The following is a 21,454-nucleotide window of genomic DNA, read 5'->3' as shown; positions in this document are numbered from 1 at the left end:
ACCCCCTAATTAAGAGCCCTGTTTACTAAGCTGTGCTATAGGCATGCTAGTGTTTTTAGCATGCACTAAAAATTAGTGCGTGCTAACACTAGAGACACCCAATATGGGTGTCCTGTACCAATTGGTTAGCTCTTGATTAGTGCATGAGCCCTCACTATGTACAAAATAGGTGTTGGTAAGTAGTCACATGCTAATGACTTCACACTAATGGGAAAATTAGTACATGGTGCAGAAACACTAGTGGCCTAGTGGTTAGGGTGGTGGACTTTGGTCCTGAGGAACTGAGTTCAATTCCTGGCACAGGCAGCTCCTTGTGACTCTGGGCAAGTCACTTAACCCTCCATTGCCCCATGTAAGCCACATTGAGCCTGCCATGAGTGGGAAAGTGCAGGGTACAAATGTAACAAAAAAAAACTGATAAACAGCCAAACACAATCCTAAGGGGTTGTGTAGAGTGGACATACAACAATAAAGAAAGGGGGAAATACCCTCAGAAACCAAGGTATCCACCAAGGTCTGACCAACAAGGCATCAGTATCTATATAAGATTTTATGCCAGTGGTCTCATCTCTTTCATAGGGTAAACCTTACCACCTCCTTTTAGACAAAACTGCCCGTAATAAGGACTAAATGTCAAATCAATTCTGAGTAAACAAACTTATCCAAGCCACAGCATAGCATAAATTAATTTAGCTTATATCTTTGATGGTTTGGTAACCCCACAAATCAACTGTTCATTTTCTTTCAACGGGGCCCAAAAGTGAGCGTTGGTCACAATTGTTGCTGGTTTCCATGTGAAGTTCAATTAGCTGGAAATCAAAACCCCTACATTATGATTAAAACTGGTGGTTCCTGATGAAGCCCTGAAGTGGGTGAAACGTTTTGGGACCCGTTGAAAGAAAATGAACAGTTGATTTGTGGGGTTACCAAGCCATCAAAGATATAAGCTAAGTTAATTTATGTTATGCTGTGGCTTGGATAAGTTTGTTTACTCAGAATTGATTTGACATTTAGTCCTTATTATGGGCAGTTTTGTCTAAAAGGAGGTGGTAAGGTTTACCCTATGAAAGAGATGAGACCATGGGCATAAAATCTTATTTAGATACTGATGCCTTGTTGGTCAGACCTTGGTGGATACCTTGGTTTCTGAGGGTATTCCCCCCCTTGCTTTATTGTTGTATGTCCACTCTACACAACCCTTTAGGATTGTGTTTGGCTGTTTATCAGTTTCTGCAGTATTAGATTACACGATTGGGATTAACAGCCCATACTGTTTTTTTACATATTAGTAAAATTGGCACATGGCCATTAATTTAAAATAAAAAGCACCCATTTTACTAATGCAGAAATATGACCTTAGTGCGGAATGACCTGCGTAAGCATGCACTATAGCCACTTTTTGCCATAGTTTAGTAAAATGCTCCCTAAATTATTCACCAACTACAGTACTAACAGCAGGGATGTGCTAATATATTCAGATAATTTGAAATACGATTGTTATTACCATGTTTATTGTTAACAGATAATTCTAATGGTGTAATTTTTTTGTAATATCTTTTTATTGCTTTGAACACTGATATAATACCAACAACCCAACCCAAACCCAACACACCATGTGAATAAATACACAAGACAGGAACAATATCGCCCCAACATTAAAAAAAAATTACATTGGCTTCCTGTAACATACAGAGTTCAATTCAAGACTCTTGTATTGACCCATCAACGCATGTTAAGGACTGTTCCAGCCTACTTTCAAAATGCCCTGCAATCATACAAACTGAGCAATGAGATCTGGGAAGTCCTGTCAGCTCTGTTTATCTTCCGTAGAGTTATACAACTACGTAGAGACAAAACTACGAACCTTCTCTATTGCTGCTCCATCATTGTGGAATTCTCTACCTGGTTAACTGAGATCATGTGAAGATATCCAACAATTCAAGCAGCTGCTAAAAACACATCTGTTCATAAAAGCCTTTGTAGCTACATAAAGACTTATCTGTGGGGCGGAGTTAAGATGGCGACCTGAGTTGGAGAGCGTGCGAGTGGGTTGTGAGGACTGGAGCCTTCATTTTGCCACAGTGAACTGTTTTATTCTAAGAAAGCTCAATGCCACATACTAAAAGGAAGGCAGTGGTGAAAGCCGCGCTGCTGCTGGCAAGAACCTCTTCACCAGTCCAACAGATTATCCTTCGTTACGCCTCTGACTCCCGGACTAATATCGGAACGTTGAGTCTCGCTGTTCAGGCTGTCAGAGGAGCGACAGCCTCACCTGGGAATGAAATATCACTCTCTCCGCCAGAATCCGCCATACCACCCTGTCCTGCGCTTCGTCGAGATGAGTTACAACGGAAGTCGGCAGCGGCTTAGCCTTATTCGGCAGCTTCACATCTCGGAACACAGAGGATACAAACATGGAAGCAGACGTGGAAGCTCCCAGGGAGGTAACTTTGCAGTCTATTTGGACTATATTACAAAATTTAACGGCTACAGTTACCAAAGCCTCACAAGAAACTACAATGTTAATGAATAAAGTAGATTCTTTAACCTTAGCTCTTGAAGATGTTAAGCAAGATATGTTGACACGAGTAACACAAATTCAGGCTGAACATCAAACTTTAAAAACTACTACGGAGATGCTGATTAAGGACAAAACTATGATTGCTCGCAAAATAGAACAATTTGAAAACTTTAACAGGAGACTAAATTTAAGAATGTTAAATTTTCCGTTGGCCAGAGGGATATCAGCGCTTGATTTCTTTAAAAAATATCTGGTAGAAATTCTTAAATAGCCACAAGCTGCAATTCCACCGGTCAATAAAATATATTATCTTCCTGTTTCAAAAGCCTCAGATAATAGAGCTCCTCAAGATCAAAACTTAGAAATGGACACTTTGAATATATCAGAGCTCCTTGAAGATTCTTTATCAGAGGTGAAAGAACGTCGAACATTGTTTATTTCTTTTGTTTTCGAACAGGATTTAAACTCCTTGATGAAAGTATACTTTAAAAATTCCTTAAAAACTTTTTGTGGACAAAAGATCTGGGTATTTCCAGATGTTGCAAAGACTACTCAAGAACGACGTAAAGCCTTTTTGGCTTTTAGAGAGGAGATTAAGGCAATGGGAGCCTCATTTTTACTGGCTTACCCTTGTAAATGTTGTGTGAAATACCAGGGCAACAAATAAATTTTTTTTTATCCTAGTCATTTGCGATCATTTATAGAAGCTAAGAAAATCATTAAATAGACTGCATATTAATGACAGTCAGTGGCGTACCAAGGGGGGGGCGGTGGGGGCGGTCCGCCCCGGGTGCCAGTGGGTGGGGGTGCTCCGCTCCCGCCGCCTCCCGTGGCCGTTCCCGCGGCGCTGCACATTAAAAAATCCGGCGAAGCAGCATCGCAGGCAGCGCCTCGCGCCCTGCTTGTAAAAAAAAAAAATCAAATCTCCTTCCTTCTCCTCCTCGTGTTAAAAAATGACCGGCCCGGGTGTCAACTACCCTAAGTACGCCACTGATGACAGTGTTTAATATTTTCAGGTTAAGGTCAGGCCATTTGCTATTTGATTTCTGTTTATGTTTCCTTAATATACTCCTATTAAGTGTTCTTCGCCCCCCACTTTATATTACTACTACTACTACTACTACTACTACTACTACTATTTAGCATTTCTATAGCGCTACGAGGCGTACGCAGCGCTGCACAAACATAGAAGAAAGACAGTCCCTGCTCAAAGAGCTTACAATCTAATAGACAAGAAATAAAGTAAGCAAATCAAATCAATTAATGTGTACAGGAAGGAGGAGAGGAGGGTAGGTGGAGGCAAGTGGTTACGAGTCTAAGTGGTCTAAGAATGTATATGAAAGCTTTATTGTTTTTCTTTTTCAAAATTAATATGCAAATGTATTATCTGCCAGTTTTCTGTTTTATAAGTGTAACTTGTAAATGAAAAAATTTAAATAATAAAAAAAAAGACATCTGTTTGCTTTGCCTTTTTTGTGTGTGTGTGTGGTTACAGCCATCTTATTGATCATGTTTATTCTTCATGTTCTTAATGAGTATAACGTTTCTAGGACCATGTATGTGACTATTGTTTAAGACTATGTATGTGACTATTGTTAGCCACCTTGGATAAAGGCGGGATATAAATGTAGTAAATAAATAAATATATAGTCTTACAGATTACTTAGGCCCAGATGCATCAACCAAACGTTAAAAAATCTAAAACATTAGTCCCTAACGAATTTTAAAAAACGAAGAATGCACCAAAAAAACAAGTCTCACAAGTTCGGTGCGGTACTGTAAAGTACAATGCATCAAACCTGTGTAATCCCCATCCGTAATCGTCCCCTAAAGCATGCACAGAGCAGCCAAGCATGCTGGCTGCTCTGCGCATGTCACAAATGTCAACACTACCCAAAAAAAACCCCAAAACACAAACACGTGTGTTTCGGGAGGGGGCAAAGGTGCTCATCAGGAGCGTCCTTCATGGACGTCCTTGCCCCCGCCCCACTTCACCCAAGTTTGCCACTGCTCCCCGCTTCCCCCCTGCTTCAAAATAAAAATAAAAAACTTTTAAGCCCACATTTTAGAAACTTGTAATGCTGCCCCGGCACCCCTCCCTTCCTCTGTTTCCCAGCTCTGCCTCCCGCCTTTCTCCGCCCCCGTGCGCCGCCCCGCTGAGATCGTCGCCTCGCTCCCCCCCCTCCACCGGGCCCCCCCTCCTTCCTACTGGGCCCGCGCAGCGCCTCTCACCTCTCTGTGAAGGTGCTGCACGGGCAAGAAGAACAGCACAGCTGATGCCTCTTCCAGTCTTCGCGTTTCTCCTTCACTCCTGGGCCCGATTCCCTTACATGGTTTGTAGCCCCACCCAGCATATCCCAGGATGCAATGGGCAGGGCTGGGCACTGCCATTTTGCGGTGTCGTCCACTGGAAGAGGAGGGAGGCAGGCTGCGTCCCTCCTCCAACTAAAGGTAGGGGGGGCCGGGAGGGGGGTTGTCACTACTTCGACTCACGCTGGACCACCAGGGATTCGTATGATAACGCTGGGGGGGGGGAAGTTGGGGTGGCTTTGCTCGCAGGGTGGGAGGGTGGGAGAGGGTAGGGGGGCCGGGAGGGGGGTTGTCACTACTCCTACTCATGCTGGACCACCAGGGATTGGTACAACAATGCGGGGGGGGGGGGGAGTTGGGGTGGACCTCCAGCCCCCACCCCCGTCGCTCGCTGGGTGGCAGGGTGGGAGAGGGTTTGGCTGGCGGCGGCCACTTGATATTTTCTGGGGGGTTTGTGGGGCTGGAGACCCACCGGATCTCCAGCCCTCCCTGAACTTGGGGGGTTGAGATCGTCGGGGGGACTGGAGGTCTGCCGGACCTCCAGCCCCCGTTTTGCCTTGCTCGGGGCAGGGTTAGTCAGGGCTTGGTGGTCCCATGGACCTCCAGCCCCTGTGTTTGACAGGTTTGGGCTTTTGACAGCACAGACCTGTCAAACAAGTGCAGGAGAATTGTGCTGAGCGCATGCTCAGGTACAATTCTCCCGCACTTCTACCCCTTGATCAGAGATAATTGCGCTGCTTAAATTTGCATGCATTATCTCTGATCATCGATGCAGAAAAGCCCTGTGCTGTTCCAGCGCTATTTTTAGAGCGCTGTTTGGAACAGCGTGGGGCTTTGGATCATGAGGGCCTTGGTGCCTATGCATTAATTGTTTTTCTTGTGTGGTAAATGCAGGGCAGATGCAAGGTATATCCTTTGCATTTACTGTGCAGGCTTTGCACGTACTACATGTACATTTGTGCTGTTAAAATACAGTAAGTGCAAAACTGATAGCACTTTAAGTAATGAAACCCCGAGAATAATGTATAAATTTTCAACATTTTATTTAATAATTTATATTATAGTTCTATTTACAGAGCATAAATATCAACGCCTACGTTACACTCACAGCAGTTGTATTCTGTAACCCGACACGTAGTTTTCGGAATGCCCACAACCTTATTCTTATTCCACGCCAATAGCCATACCCCCTTTTCAGCAGCATGCATTACAATTTACGCGCACCACTTTGCAGAATATGCTTAGCAGGCAGTGTGCTTAAATTCTAATTAGTGGCAATTAATGCTGATAATAGCTTGTTAACTAAGGGGGTCTTTTACTAAAGGTTAACTTGAGTTATCTGCAGCAGGTCCCATTTTATTCCTATGGGCCCTGCTGCAGATAACTCGAGCTAATGTTTAGTAAAAGACCCCCTAATTAAGAGCCCTGTTTACTAAGCTGTGCTATAGGCATGCTAGTGTTTTTAGCATGCACTAAAAATTAGTGCGTGCTAACACTAGAGACACCCAATATGGGTGTCCTGTACCAATTGGTTAGCTCTTGATTAGTGCATGAGCCCTCACTATGTACAAAATAGGTGTTGGTAAGTAGTCACATGCTAATGACTTCACACTAATGGGAAAATTAGCACATGGTGCAGAAACACTAGTGGCCTAGTGGTTAGGGTGGTGGACTTTGGTCCTGAGGAACTGAGTTCAATTCCTGGCACAGGCAGCTCCTTGTGACTCTGGGCAAGTCACTTAACCCTCCATTGCCCCATGTAAGCCACATTGAGCCTGCCATGAGTGGGAAAGTGCAGGGTACAAATGTAACAAAAAAAAACTGATAAACAGCCAAACACAATCCTAAGGGGTTGTGTAGAGTGGACATACAACAATAAAGAAAGGGGGAAATACCCTCAGAAACCAAGGTATCCACCAAGGTCTGACCAACAAGGCATCAGTATCTATATAAGATTTTATGCCAGTGGTCTCATCTCTTTCATAGGGTAAACCTTACCACCTCCTTTTAGACAAAACTGCCCGTAATAAGGACTAAATGTCAAATCAATTCTGAGTAAACAAACTTATCCAAGCCACAGCATAGCATAAATTAATTTAGCTTATATCTTTGATGGTTTGGTAACCCCACAAATCAACTGTTCATTTTCTTTCAACGGGGCCCAAAAGTGAGCGTTGGTCACAATTGTTGCTGGTTTCCATGTGAAGTTCAATTAGCTGGAAATCAAAACCCCTACATTATGATTAAAACTGGTGGTTCCTGATGAAGCCCTGAAGTGGGTGAAACGTTTTGGGACCCGTTGAAAGAAAATGAACAGTTGATTTGTGGGGTTACCAAGCCATCAAAGATATAAGCTAAGTTAATTTATGTTATGCTGTGGCTTGGATAAGTTTGTTTACTCAGAATTGATTTGACATTTAGTCCTTATTATGGGCAGTTTTGTCTAAAAGGAGGTGGTAAGGTTTACCCTATGAAAGAGATGAGACCATGGGCATAAAATCTTATTTAGATACTGATGCCTTGTTGGTCAGACCTTGGTGGATACCTTGGTTTCTGAGGGTATTCCCCCCCTTGCTTTATTGTTGTATGTCCACTCTACACAACCCTTTAGGATTGTGTTTGGCTGTTTATCAGTTTCTGCAGTATTAGATTACACGATTGGGATTAACAGCCCATACTGTTTTTTTACATATTAGTAAAATTGGCACATGGCCATTAATTTAAAATAAAAAGCACCCATTTTACTAATGCAGAAATATGACCTTAGTGCGGAATGACCTGCGTAAGCATGCACTATAGCCACTTTTTGCCATAGTTTAGTAAAATGCTCCCTAAATTATTCACCAACTACAGTACTAACAGCAGGGATGTGCTAATATATTCAGATAATTTGAAATACGATTGTTATTACCATGTTTATTGTTAACAGATAATTCTAATGGTGTAATTTTTTTGTAATATCTTTTTATTGCTTTGAACACTGATATAATACCAACAACCCAACCCAAACCCAACACACCATGTGAATAAATACACAAGACAGGAACAATATCGCCCCAACATTAAAAAAAAATTACATTGGCTTCCTGTAACATACAGAGTTCAATTCAAGACTCTTGTATTGACCCATCAACGCATGTTAAGGACTGTTCCAGCCTACTTTCAAAATGCCCTGCAATCATACAAACTGAGCAATGAGATCTGGGAAGTCCTGTCAGCTCTGTTTATCTTCCGTAGAGTTATACAACTACGTAGAGACAAAACTACGAACCTTCTCTATTGCTGCTCCATCATTGTGGAATTCTCTACCTGGTTAACTGAGATCATGTGAAGATATCCAACAATTCAAGCAGCTGCTAAAAACACATCTGTTCATAAAGCCTTTGTAGCTACATAAAGACTTATCTGTGGGGCGGAGTTAAGATGGCGACCTGAGTTGGAGAGCGTGCGAGTGGGTTGTGAGGACTGGAGCCTTCATTTTGCCACAGTGAACTGTTTTATTCTAAGAAAGCTCAATGCCACATACTAAAAGGAAGGCAGTGGTGAAAGCCGCGCTGCTGCTGGCAAGAACCTCTTCACCAGTCCAACAGATTATCCTTCGTTACGCCTCTGACTCCCGGACTAATACCGGAACGTTGAGTCTCGCTGTTCAGGCTGTCAGAGGAGCGACAGCCTCACCTGGGAATGAAATATCACTCTCTCCGCCAGAATCCGCCATACCACCCTGTCCTGCGCTTCGTCGAGATGAGTTACAACGGAAGTCGGCAGCGGCTTAGCCTTATTCGGCAGCTTCACATCTCGGAACACAGAGGATACAAACATGGAAGCAGACGTGGAAGCTCCCAGGGAGGTAACTTTGCAGTCTATTTGGACTATATTACAAAATTTAACGGCTACAGTTACCAAAGCCTCACAAGAAACTACAATGTTAATGAATAAAGTAGATTCTTTAACCTTAGCTCTTGAAGATGTTAAGCAAGATATGTTGACACGAGTAACACAAATTCAGGCTGAACATCAAACTTTAAAAACTACTACGGAGATGCTGATTAAGGACAAAACTATGATTGCTCGCAAAATAGAACAATTTGAAAACTTTAACAGGAGACTAAATTTAAGAATGTTAAATTTTCCGTTGGCCAGAGGGATATCAGCGCTTGATTTCTTTAAAAAATATCTGGTAGAAATTCTTAAATAGCCACAAGCTGCAATTCCACCGGTCAATAAAATATATTATCTTCCTGTTTCAAAAGCCTCAGATAATAGAGCTCCTCAAGATCAAAACTTAGAAATGGACACTTTGAATATATCAGAGCTCCTTGAAGATTCTTTATCAGAGGTGAAAGAACGTCGAACATTGTTTATTTCTTTTGTTTTCGAACAGGATTTAAACTCCTTGATGAAAGTATACTTTAAAAATTCCTTAAAAACTTTTTGTGGACAAAAGATCTGGGTATTTCCAGATGTTGCAAAGACTACTCAAGAACGACGTAAAGCCTTTTTGGCTTTTAGAGAGGAGATTAAGGCAATGGGAGCCTCATTTTTACTGGCTTACCCTTGTAAATGTTGTGTGAAATACCAGGGCAACAAATAAATTTTTTTTTATCCTAGTCATTTGCGATCATTTATAGAAGCTAAGAAAATCATTAAATAGACTGCATATTAATGACAGTCAGTGGCGTACCAAGGGGGGGGCGGTGGGGGCGGTCCGCCCCGGGTGCCAGTGGGTGGGGGTGCTCCGCTCCCGCCGCCTCCCGTGGCCGTTCCCGCGGCGCTGCACATTAAAAAATCCGGCGAAGCAGCATCGCAGGCAGCGCCTCGCGCCCTGCTTGTAAAAAAAAAAAATCAAATCTCCTTCCTTCTCCTCCTCGTGTTAAAAATGACCGGCCCGGGTGTCAACTACCCTAAGTACGCCACTGATGACAGTGTTTAATATTTTCAGGTTAAGGTCAGGCCATTTGCTATTTGATTTCTGTTTATGTTTCCTTAATATACTCCTATTAAGTGTTCTTCGCCCCCCACTTTATATTACTACTACTACTACTACTACTACTACTACTATTTAGCATTTCTATAGCGCTACGAGGCGTACGCAGCGCTGCACAAACATAGAAGAAAGACAGTCCCTGCTCAAAGAGCTTACAATCTAATAGACAAGAAATAAAGTAAGCAAATCAAATCAATTAATGTGTACAGGAAGGAGGAGAGGAGGGTAGGTGGAGGCAAGTGGTTACGAGTCTAAGTGGTCTAAGAATGTATATGAAAGCTTTATTGTTTTTCTTTTTCAAAATTAATATGCAAATGTATTATCTGCCAGTTTTCTGTTTTATAAGTGTAACTTGTAAATGAAAAAATTTAAATAATAAAAAAAAAGACATCTGTTTGCTTTGCCTTTTTTGTGTGTGTGTGTGGTTACAGCCATCTTATTGATCATGTTTATTCTTCATGTTCTTAATGAGTATAACGTTTCTAGGACCATGTATGTGACTATTGTTTAAGACTATGTATGTGACTATTGTTAGCCACCTTGGATAAAGGCGGGATATAAATGTAGTAAATAAATAAATATATAGTCTTACAGATTACTTAGGCCCAGATGCATCAACCAAACGTTAAAAAATCTAAAACATTAGTCCCTAACGAATTTTAAAAAACGAAGAATGCACCAAAAAAACAAGTCTCACAAGTTCGGTGCGGTACTGTAAAGTACAATGCATCAAACCTGTGTAATCCCCATCCGTAATCGTCCCCTAAAGCATGCACAGAGCAGCCAAGCATGCTGGCTGCTCTGCGCATGTCACAAATGTCAACACTACCCAAAAAAAACCCCAAAACACAAACACGTGTGTTTCGGGAGGGGGCAAAGGTGCTCATCAGGAGCGTCCTTCATGGACGTCCTTGCCCCCGCCCCACTTCACCCAAGTTTGCCACTGCTCCCCGCTTCCCCCCTGCTTCAAAATAAAAATAAAAAACTTTTAAGCCCACATTTTAGAAACTTGTAATGCTGCCCCGGCACCCCTCCCTTCCTCTGTTTCCCAGCTCTGCCTCCGCCTTTCTCCGCCCCCGTGCGCCGCCCCGCTGAGATCGTCGCCTCGCTCCCCCCCCTCCACCGGGCCCCCCCTCCTTCCTACTGGGCCCGCGCAGCGCCTCTCACCTCTCTGTGAAGGTGCTGCACGGGCAAGAAGAACAGCACAGCTGATGCCTCTTCCAGTCTTCGCGTTTCTCCTTCACTCCTGGGCCCGATTCCCTTACATGGTTTGTAGCCCCACCCAGCATATCCCAGGATGCAATGGGCAGGGCTGGGCACTGCCATTTTGCGGTGTCGTCCACTGGAAGAGGAGGGAGGCAGGCTGCGTCCCTCCTCCAACTAAAGGTAGGGGGGGCCGGGAGGGGGGTTGTCACTACTTCGACTCACGCTGGACCACCAGGGATTCGTATGATAACGCTGGGGGGGGGGAAGTTGGGGTGGCTTTGCTCGCAGGGTGGGAGGGTGGGAGAGGGTAGGGGGGCCGGGAGGGGGGTTGTCACTACTCCTACTCATGCTGGACCACCAGGGATTGGTACAACAATGCGGGGGGGGGGGGGGTTGGGGTGGACCTCCAGCCCCCACCCCCGTCGCTCGCTGGGTGGCAGGGTGGGAGAGGGTTTGGCTGGCGGCGGCCACTTGATATTTTCTGGGGGGTTTGTGGGGCTGGAGACCCACCGGATCTCCAGCCCTCCCTGAACTTGGGGGGTTGAGATCGTCGGGGGGACTGGAGGTCTGCCGGACCTCCAGCCCCCGTTTTGCCTTGCTCGGGGCAGGGTTAGTCAGGGCTTGGTGGTCCCATGGACCTCCAGCCCCTGTGTTTGACAGGTTTGGGCTTTTGACAGCACAGACCTGTCAAACAAGTGCAGGAGAATTGTGCTGAGCGCATGCTCAGGTACAATTCTCCCGCACTTCTACCCCTTGATCAGAGATAATTGCGCTGCTTAAATTTGCATGCATTATCTCTGATCATCGATGCAGAAAAGCCCTGTGCTGTTCCAGCGCTATTTTTAGAGCGCTGTTTGGAACAGCGTGGGGCTTTGGATCATGAGGGCCTTGGTGCCTATGCATTAATTGTTTTTCTTGTGTGGTAAATGCAGGGCAGATGCAAGGTATATCCTTTGCATTTACTGTGCAGGCTTTGCACGTACTACATGTACATTTGTGCTGTTAAAATACAGTAAGTGCAAAACTGATAGCACTTTAAGTAATGAAACCCCGAGAATAATGTATAAATTTTCAACATTTTATTTAATAATTTATATTATAGTTCTATTTACAGAGCATATAAACACAGGCACGATTGATATGAAAAGTAGAAATGTGGTGTGTGTTATATATATATATATAACACACATATATATATATATATATATACAGGAGCATCAAGGATATTTTCCAGTAGCCTGTTCTATGACTTAGGAACAATAATTGTCCAACTATATTGTATGCATGGAAGTATAACAAGTCACATTACTTTGAATTCAACAATACAAACATTGCCCAACTGTTCATTGTCTTTTCTTTCAGCAGAATAACTGTATACTTGTGTTTCTGTCATCAGGTGTCTATCCTTAATTCTACGGATTTAACCTTTATTCAGAATTTTACTGGTGAACAGGTAAGGTTAAAAATGCATTATTGGTTAACTGTATTGCTAGATCTACAAAAAGATGAGGGATCCATAGCTTCTACTATTGTACAGCATAATTTTATAACAGATTACCTAGGTCTAGACAAGCAGGCACCTATTTTATAAAGTCACATAGGCGCTAAGGATGTGTATTTGTTTGAAACAACCTACCCTATGTTGCTAGAGGTTGAGGCAGCCATTTTGAAGGTAATGTTGTGATGGCCAGGAGTGAGTGGGCATAACCTCTGCCCTTTCTCCCACTAGCCTACCAGGAATCGAGAGGGTAAGTCGGGGGGGGGGGGGGGGCTACAGGGTAGAGGGATCCTTGGGGGGGGACAGTTGCTGTTCCAGGGGGGATGGGGATCAGAAAGGTGGGTCTATTGCACTTTCAGGGGGGTGGAAGGGAGGGGAGGGGTGATTGGAATGTTTCAGGTCACTACCTGGAAGTTATATGGGTGCTGATCGTTATTCAGTGTAAACACCTGCAAAGCTAAGCGGGCATAGTTGCTTTTTGTGCGGCCCTATATGTCCGCTTAGCTATGTGGGCACCAGCAATGAATATTGCCAGCACCCACATAACTGCCAGCAGGTCATTGAATCTATCCCCATAATTCCCCTATGTAGCCCTGTTCTCAAATGGCCAGTTAGTACCAATATTCAATGATACTGCTGGTTAAATGCTGCTGAATATGGGTGGGTAGGCAGCCTCAAGTGATTTAAGCAGGCAGAAGCTTCTCCTGCCTGCTTAAATTGTTTTGCATATTGATTCCTTTATGTTTTTCCATGTACCATTGATAGTATGCACTTTTTGCAAAGAATACATGCTACTTCTGAAGAGCATGCACTCTTTCCTAATACTGCACATGTGCATGAAGATGCATGTGCATGCACTATTGGGAAAGAGAGCACACTCTTCTGAAAGAGTGGGTACTGTTTGCAAAGAGTGCATACTCTTTCTAAAATATCACTCATTCTTGAATGACATTGCTCCCATGACAATATAACTTCCCTGTCATCAACAGCAGATAAGTCTGTAAATTGTGGGTTATGTTCGTCTACCAGCAAGAAGCTGAACTCTTGTCATATAGGATGGTTATCAGCTAAGCCAGTCAGTATTCCTCTATCTCCAGCAGGTGGTAGACAGTTTCCCAGCAGTTCCTGGTCTCATTTGTGGTTTAGTTCCTGTTCTGGGTCGCCTGGTTCAGTTGACACTGAAGGTGTTTAGGCTGCTAGAAATGCTTAATTTGGGGTACATCTGGTAGTGCCAAGCCCCTCCTCCCTCTTCCCTCCTACTACTGCTTCTTTCTTCTTCCTCACAGAAAAAAGTCATTAGAGAAGCAAAGAACAGATTTTATCTGTGCTGCAACTGCCTGCTGCTTAAGAGGGGATTATCACTGGTTTTCTCTAGTGTCTGCTAGGATACAATCTTCCAGAGAAACGATTGCCAAAATTTCTTCAGAGCAGTAAGGCTGCCTTTAGTGGCTGAGCTGCAGTCTCATTTTTTTTTAATTACTATGGCAGCAGAAGCACTTAAGCACTGTTCCTACTGTGCAGTGCAGAGAGCAGCTTCGGGGCACTATTCTGCTTGTTTGTCAGCTCCAGGGTCATCCTGTTCTCCAGAATTAATGGTGGCACACTCAGATTCCCACGCAGTATTTTCAGATCCTGGATCTCAGCTCCCCTACTCCTCAACGGTAAGCCTGTCTACAGCCTATACTACTTATTCTGCCTATGATTCTCAGCAGCCCTTTTCTCCTGAATTCATTTTATTGCTCCTCCAGGCTTATTTGCTCAAACAGCAACTAAGCCTCAGAATTTACTTACAGACAGCAGCTGAAAAGAGAGATGTGGATAGCCTGGCAGAAACTGGGCCATCAAGAGGGGGGCAGAGGGGGCAAGATTTCCTGGGCCCAGCCTCCAAGGGGGGCTCAACGCCGGCAAGGCTTCTGGAGGCAGGCAGAAAATTCTGCTTCCTTGGTCTGTCTCCTGCTCCTGTGTGTCAGGACCTGGGTGATTGCGTTAACACAATAACCTGGGTCCCGGCACACAGGAGCAGGAGAGTTACAGACTGAGGAAGAGGCAGGGAGGCCCAAGTTGGGGGGTGGCGGTGGATGGTGGTGGCCTGAATAGGGTGGGGATGGCAGCACCCAAGTGGGGGGGGGGGGGCGGTGAAGGCAGGTGTAAGGCGGCAGTGGGAGGGGCGTGATTGCAGTGATGGCCCTGCCCTGGGCCTAGTTCTGTCTCTCAGCGGCCATGGGCAGAAATAAACTCTGAGTCTCCTCCCTACCATGGTCTGAGGGGGATTATTCTGTCACTTCTTTTTAACCTGTAGCTCTAGAGTCTTTAGAAGAAGGGAAACTTCCTGTGAATGAGGATGATGATCCCACAGCCATCAGAATAGCTCATTAGCAGGGGTTATCTGACTTCATCACTAAAACCTTTGAGGTCCCTATTATTTCATCCCTGTTTCTCAGCCATCTGCTTCTTCTAACCCGATGATGGCAAATACTAAAAAGCTCCTAATCTTTTCTTGTTCATGAGACTATACAGGAAGTCATTAAAGTGCAATGGTCCACTCCTGATTATAGTCTGAGAGTGGCTAGGGCTATATTTCGCTTATATCCTATATCTCTTGAGGATATAGGATATCTTGCTTTGGACCTTTGTAGGGAATACATGGGTTAAACGTTTCATTTTAGATTAGATTAGATAAATGGAAAAATTGCAGCTGCCTAAAGTGGATGCCTTAGTAGCTGAAGTCACTAAGAAGACACTTCCAATTAAAGGTGACATTGCTCTCAAGGATATTCAGGGTAGGAAATTGGAATCCTCTCTTAAGCTTTCCTTTGAAGTTGCTACCTTATCCCTTCAAGCAGCTATTTGTAGCTCATCTGTGGCCAGAGTGTGCCTTAGCTAGGTTCAGCAAAAGTCTGACTCCCTAGCTGACACAGACAATTCTGCCTTGGGTGAATCTCTTCATAAAGGCGGTTAATAAATCCCAATAATATCTCTTTCTAATTGCCATTTATTGAGACTGGTCTGGCTTATCTGGCAGATTCCCTGTAAGACCTTCTGCATGTTTCAGCCTAACAGATGGCTTTAGCTGTAACAGCTAGATGTTTGGTGCTTCAACATTGGGTAGCAGATGCTACCTCCAAGTAACGACTTACCAAACTTTCTTTTTGTGGTAAGCTTCTCTTTGGAGAAGATTTGGAGAAGCTAAAGACTTGGGTGACTCAAAGACTCAGCGTTTACCAGAAGAAAACCCCAAATCTTTTAGATTGAACCAATCACACTCCCTCCTTAAAAATGTGAAGAGGTACATACTGGGAAGGGCTCCTTCCTTTTAAAGGCCTAGATACCAACAGAGGAACTCTACCCAATTCTCTAGGACTTCTGATGCTTCTTGCCCATCACAATGATGGTGTCCTGGCCCACTCTTCTCAGGATGTAATAGGAGGGTATCTGGTCAACATTTTAGAAGAGTGAACCAAGATTACCTCAGATCAGTAGATTTTAGAACTAATCAGAGATGGTTACAATTTAGAGTTTTCCTCTCCAATCACAGATTTTTTCTTGGTATCCTCCTGCAAGGCATTACACAAAAGAAGAGCAGTTCTTTCCACATTAAAAAAACCTGAGAAATTTGGGAGTGGTGATCCTGGTTCCTTCTCTCAAGCAAGGTAAGGACTGGTATTCCATCTATTTCATGGTTCCAAAGAAAGATGGTTCCTTTCATCCAGCTCTGGATCTCAAGCTAGTCAACAGATCTCTTCAAGTCAAGCATTTTCAAATGGATACCTTGTGTTCTGTCATAGCAGCAGGTCATCTAGGAGAGCTTTTCATTTCCTTGGATCTCAAGGAGGTCTACTTTCACATTCCCATTTGGCCCCTTCATCAGCACTTCTTATGTTTTGCAGCCTTGGACCATCACTTCCCATTCCAGATGATGCCCTTTGGGCTATCCATAGCCCTCAGATCCTTTTCCAAGGTTATGGTAGTTGTAGCAGCCTTCCTTCATTGAGAGGTAATCAGAGTTCATCCGCATCTGGATAGTTGGTTGATCAGGGCTTCCTCCTGTCAAGCAAGTAATCAGATTACTTCTTGAATAATTGCACTTTTTCAGATCCTGGGTTGAGTCATTAACTTGATCAAAATTCATCTTGTGCTTTCTCAGATGCTGAGTGCTTTGGACCCTTTGATACCCTACAAGTGAAAGTTTTTCTTCCAGATCCCAGGAGGGAGAAGATCCAAACACAGATTTGTCTCTTATTGCAAATCCCAAATCTGTGAGCCTGGGATTATGTTCAGATCTTGGGCTCAATGGCTGCCACCCTGAAAGTTGTTACTTGGGCATGGGCCCACATGCATCCTCTTTAATCACTATTGGCCCATTGGTCTCCAGTGTCTCAGGATTACAACATTCGGCTCCTCTGGCCTCCTCAGGTGAGACTCAGCATGTCTTAGTGGCTGCTCGCCTGCTCGCCTTTTTTCTTCCTCTAAGTGCACCACCTGTTCCTCTGATCCCATTCCCACCAATCTGCTTCCAACATCTCTCCTACAGTTAACCCCTCAATCTGTCACATCCTCAACCTCTCTCTCTCCACTGCCACTGTGCCTGACACCTTCAAGCACGCTGTAGTCACACCACTTCTCAAAAAACCATCACTTGACCCCACCTGTCCCTCCAACTATCGCCCCATCTCTCTTCTACCCTTCCTCTCCAAATTACTTGAACGTGCTGTCCACAGCCGCTGCCTTGACTTCCTCTCCTCTCAGGCCATCCTCGACCCGCTTCAATCCGGCTTTCGCCCACTACACTCAACAGAAACAGCACTCTCTAAAGTCTGCAATGACCTGTTCCTTGCCAAATCCAAAGGTCACTATTCCATCCTCATCCTCCTCGACCTATCTGCCGCCTTTGACACCGTCAATCATAATTTACTTCTTGACACACTGTCCTCATTTGGGTTCCAGGGCTCCGTCCTCTCCTGGTTCTCCTCGTATCTTTCCCAACGCACCTTCAGAGTATTTTCTAATGGCTCTTCTTCCACCCCCGTCCCGCTCTCTGTTGGGGTTCCTCAAGGATCTGTCCTTGGACCGCTTCTTTTCTCGATATACACCTCTTCCCTGGGCTCGTTGATCTCATCACATGGTTTCCAGTACCATCTCTATGCTGATGATATCCAGCTTTACCTCTCCACTCCCGACATCACAGTTGAAACCCAGGTCAAAGTTTCGGCCTGCCTTTCAGACATCGCTGCCTGGATGTCCAACCGGCATCTGAAACTGAACATGGCAAAGACTGGGCTCCTTGTCTTTCCACCCAAACCCTCTTCTCCTCTTCCCCCATTTTCTGTCTCTGTTGACAACACCCTCATCCTCCCCGTCTCTTCAGCCCACAATCTCGGAGTCATTTTTGACTCCTCCCTCTCCTTCTCTGCCAATATCCAGCAGACAGCTAAGACCTGTCGCTTCTTCCTCTATAATATTAGCAAAATTCGCCCATTCCTCTCTGAACAGACCACCCAAACCCTCGTCCACTCGCTCGTTACCTCTCGTCTTGACTATTGCAACCTTCTCCTCGCTGGCCTCCCGCTTAGCCACCTATCCCCCCTTCAATCTGTCCAAAATTCCGCCGCACGTCTTATCTACCGTGTGAACCAATACTCTCATATCACCCCTCTCCTCAAGTCGCTTCACTGGCTCCCGATCCGCTACCATATACAGTTCAAGCTTCTCCTATTGACCTTCAAGTGCACTCAATCTGCAGCCCCCCATTACCTCTCTACCCTCCTCTCCCCATATGTTCCCACCCGTAACCTCCGCTCCCAGGACAAATCACTCCTTTCTGTACCCTTCTCCACCACCGCTAACTCCAGACTCCGCCCCTTCTGCCTCGCATCACCTTATGCCTGGAACAGACTTCCTGAGCCCATACGCCATGCGCCCTCCCTGCCCATTTTCAAGTCCTTACTCAAGGCCCATCTCTTCTCCCTTGCTTTTGGTGCCTAACCACCTTCCCATTCCTGATACCTACACTGACTACATAGTTTTTACCTTTAGATTGTAAGCTCTCTTGAGCAGGGACTGTCCTTCCCCATGTTTAAACTTGTACAGCGCTGCGTAACCCTGGCAGCGCTATAGAAATGCTAAGTAGTAGTAGTAGTAGTAGCAGTTGAGCAACCTTCACAAAGGGACCTTCCTAACTACTCCATCCTGCATTGTAGTCACAACGGATCTCAGCCTGAATGAGTGGGGAGCTTGCTGCCTCTACCAAAGTGCCCGTGATATTAGGTCCAAGATGGAACCTTTATGGCCTATCAGCTGTCTGGAATTCAGAACGATTCATTGGGCCCTGACATTGTTTCACTCAAAAGTCCAAGACAGTCCAGTCAGAATCCTCTTGAACAGTGTACTAGCATAGCGTTCATAAACAAACAGAGGACACTTTGCTGTCTTGTGAAGCTTGCCTGCTGTTTCAATGGGAGGAGAAGCACATTCCATCGATTTCAGCAGCCCAAATTGGAGGAGCATTAAATGTCCCAGCAGACTATTTCAGCAGGAACTCACTGGACCCAGGAGAGTGGGAACTATCTAACTAAGTCTTTGCCTTAATCACAAAGAAATGGGGGACTCCTGTTCTGGATCTCATGGCTTCCAGGCACAATGTGAAAGTTCAGTGCTTCAGCAGAAAAAAAGTAGTTTGGAATGCCTGGATGCGTTGCATCTTTCATAGCCGGAGACAGACTTGCTTTCTGTGCTCCCACCCTGACCTGTGATCGGCAGAGTACTTCACAGAATCCTGCTTCACCCAGGAAGAGTGATCCTTGAGGCACCAGATTGGCCCAGAAAGCCTTGGTATTCAGATCTGGTTCAACAACTACTAACAGATCAACCTTTTAGCCTTCCTCTGCTCCAGGAGCCCTTTTACTAAGGGCTTTGCAGTATTTTTGCAATTACCATGCCATAAGTGGCGCATTAAGTCCTTTTTGAGTTAGGGGGTGTGTCATGGGCGGAGAATGGACATGGAAGACATTTTCTGACTAGTGCACTGCAAATACAGTGCAGTATTTGGCACTTTTTCAGTTAGCACAGGACCGTTTACTTCCTCCTAAATAGGAGGTTCTAAGTGCTTCTGCGCTAACTCCAAGCACAGTACTCTGCAGTTGCTGCAAAATCAACGCAGCACCTTTAACAGCAAATCCTGGGAACACCTCCAATAGTTGTCATGTTACATTTGCAGCTACTACATGGTAACATTTCACATTAAACTATGGTAACTGCAAACTTTACCATTGTGTAGTAAAAGGGCCTTTAATGGGCTTTGTGGTAATTTAGCAGTTACTGCATGTTAAACCATGCGTTAAGTGCTTTTTGTGTCAAGGGGCATGGCATAGGTGGAGAGTGGGCATGGAAGGCATTTGGTAGTTAATGTACTGCACTTACCATGTGCTGATTAATGTGGAGTTAATGCAGGACCACTTATTGCCTCCTAAATAGGAGACATTAAGTACTTCAATGTTAACCAGGAGCAGGTACTGTGCATTAATCTGAATGTTAACACATGACCTGCATTCAAAAATAACATAGCACATAACATAGTAAATGACAGCAGATAAAGACCTGTACGGTCCATCCAGTCTGCCCAACAAGATAAACTCATTTTACATAGTAGTGGAAATGCCCCCAATAGGTGCTGCATTAAGGGGTCCTTTTAGTAAACAGCGGTAAAAATTACTACTACTACTACTACTATTTAGCATTTCTATAGCGCTACAAGGCATACGCAACGCTGCACAAACATAGAAGAAAGACAGTCCCTGCTCAAAGAGCTTACAATCTAATAGAGAGCTTACAATCTAATAATGGCCCTGTGCTAGCGGTGGGGGCTGTTTTTGCCACTTGCTATGGCCCTTTTTACCACAGCAGGTAAAAAAAATGCTGAAAATAACCATGGCCATGCAGTAAGATTGCTCTCACTATATGGCCAGTGAGGGAGAGCAATTAACACCACCCATTGAGGTAGCAGTAAGGGCTCCCGCAATAATCTGGCAGTAACCAGGTAGCGTGTGGCAGTGCCCGATTACCGCTGCACTAAAAAATACAGGCCAATTTTTCCTAGTGCGGAAATGACGCTCGCCAGGGCTGGAACTACATGCGTTGGGCCGGCTGTAGCTCCAGATTAGCATGCGGTAAATCCGCGTTGGGTTTACCGTCACTTTGTAAAAGGACCCCTAAATTTGCAGCTACTGCGTGTAAAGTCCTGTTTTATGCCATGATAACTGCAGCTTTTACCATAGCTCAGTAAAGTGTCTTTAGAAATGTTCAAGGAAAATAATTCAAATTCCAAAGCCTAAATACAATTTATGTCTATGTATGTATGTGTGTGTGTGTGTGTATATATATATATGGAGAGAGAGAGAGAGATGAAGACTAGGAAAAATAAACAATTTCTCTAAATATTTTTACATATAGCAAAAGGTAAAAAAACATGTGTTCATATTTCTGCACTGACCATTCACATTATAGGACAACAGACTCCCTATAATCATTGCTCATGGATAAAAGCCGTACAAATAATTATCAGTGGCTATCCACAAATATAAAGCAATTGAACAGAAACAGTATTTTTCTTATCTTAATCCATGTGAAGTTTATTCTAACTTGTTCCAAGTAATAAAGTGAACAGAGTTAGGGTGATACGCAAAGCCAGAAGCATTAAGACCACCTATGGGATGTCCAATAAATAAAGTCACTTGTCCCTTAAGTGGTCTTAATGCTCCTGGATTTGTATATCGCCATAACTCTGTGCACTTTATTGCATAGAACATGCTTCAATGGTTGGAACAAGTTTCACATGGATTAAGAGAAGTTAAAAAAAACAGAACTGTTTTTGTTCCATTAATTTATATTTGTGGACAGCCACTGAATTTTTTTGGTAAGATGTTTTTCTATGTGCAGT

The 21,454-nt window shown here is 44.3% G+C and overlaps 1 protein-coding gene across 2 annotated transcripts in view; it reads left to right on the top strand.

Annotated features, from left to right (window-relative positions):
* Positions 1 to 21,454, top strand: part of ITGA8 (integrin subunit alpha 8) — a 521,482-nt gene that overhangs the window by 151,531 nt on the left and 348,497 nt on the right. For both annotated transcript variants that reach the window (XR_003941853.1, XM_030199982.1), the window contains exon 10: positions 12,421 to 12,477. Coding sequence is in view for 1 of the 2 variants with exons in the window: in XM_030199982.1 (XP_030055842.1) it covers positions 12,421 to 12,477 (57 nt within the window). In the remaining variant the exon portion in view is untranslated. The remainder of the gene's footprint in view (positions 1 to 12,420; positions 12,478 to 21,454) is intronic.

This window comes from Microcaecilia unicolor, chromosome 1 (genome assembly GCF_901765095.1).
Source record: "Microcaecilia unicolor chromosome 1, aMicUni1.1, whole genome shotgun sequence".
In the NCBI taxonomy this organism is placed as follows: Eukaryota; Metazoa; Chordata; class Amphibia; order Gymnophiona; family Siphonopidae; genus Microcaecilia; species Microcaecilia unicolor.
Note: the sequence above shows the minus strand (reverse complement) of the source record. Positions and strands in the feature narration are given on the sequence as shown.